A 1,087-nucleotide genomic window follows, 5' to 3' on the forward strand; every position below is an offset into this window, starting at 1 on the left:
CCGTGCCATTGGTGTGCTCGCTGCGCAGGGAGTTGATAGATGTCCTCAGGGGTGACCTGATAACCGCAGCCATGCCGTAGGGAACGCTCTGCCGGACGCCGTAACCCTGGCGCATCCCTCCGACCCACTGGCCCTGGTATGTCCCTGGGAAGAGGAGACAAAAGCAAAGAGGGGTTTCACGGCATGGCAACCAACTCCTTTGCTAGCGGGAGCTGCAAAATGCAGCTCTGGATCCCGGTCCCATCTCTGTGACGAGGACGGTAATGTCACTTTGTTGTGGGAGGGAAAAAATAACATCTCAGTTGGGTTCCAGGCATGGACCCCAGCTGCAGCACAGAGATAGCAGAAACCGGCGCACAGGGAGTGATGATACAAGGAACTGCCCCTTAGAGCAACCCCTAATTTGAAAGGGAAGGGAGCGGGGAGACAGGGTAAGGGAAGCGTTATCTGGGAGCAGACTCTGATCCCATCCCCGCTGCCGGCACTGATCAAAGCGGGTGGTGTATTACAATGCATTTATTTATATACAGAACGCCTTTCATCCGGCGCGTAGCGGAAGGGAGCGGCTCTATAGAAACAAAGGCCTCACGGGGAGAGATCCATTTGGTTATTCTCCTCGGTACGTGCCCCTGTTTGAACCACTGCATTTGTGTGGGCACTTACTGGAGTTGCTTAACTGGTCGTTAGAGGGATGAAGTGCACACGGGACCCCGTCGCAGCTCCGGGAAACCCACCCAGCCCGAGAAGCACAACCAGAGCACAATGCCTGATACATGCACCGAAATGCACGGCGGTAATCTGCCCGGCTTTTCTAATCTCTTCCCCTTCTGCAGCTCGGCGACTGGCACGCTTTCGCCTTTTATCCCAGCCAGTTGAACTACTGGTTTTAATTTTTATTCTTAGGTCAGCTTAATCTTTTCTGGACTAGCTCGAGACGCAGTCATTCACCTCTTGCCTAAGCCCTTGCGGGGCAGATAGACGAGCCCAAAGATGGCTCCTCACCTGGAACTGGTGTTGCTGGGATGCTGCAACTGGTCCCAGTCCCTGGCTGCCCTGCTGCCCCCAGCCAGTGACACAAGGAGCAGGG

The 1,087-nt window shown here is 55.3% G+C and overlaps 1 protein-coding gene across 1 annotated transcript in view; it reads right to left on the reverse strand.

Moving 5' to 3' along the window:
• The window catches only part of LOC104272560 (junctophilin-3-like), a gene marked incomplete at both ends in the record, with an annotated part of 20,458 nt that extends 20,314 nt beyond the window's left edge, over positions 1-144 (reverse strand). Inside the window, 1 exon segment of the mRNA XM_009867590.1 lies at positions 1-144. This exon segment is cut by the window's left edge and continues 14 nt beyond it. Coding sequence (XP_009865892.1) covers positions 1-144 — 144 coding nt within the window.
• Between the last annotated feature and the right edge of the window lie 943 nt (positions 145-1,087).

Source organism: Apaloderma vittatum, unplaced genomic scaffold (genome assembly GCF_000703405.1).
Source record: "Apaloderma vittatum isolate BGI_N311 unplaced genomic scaffold, ASM70340v1 scaffold20954, whole genome shotgun sequence".
In the NCBI taxonomy this organism is placed as follows: domain Eukaryota; kingdom Metazoa; phylum Chordata; class Aves; order Trogoniformes; family Trogonidae; genus Apaloderma; species Apaloderma vittatum.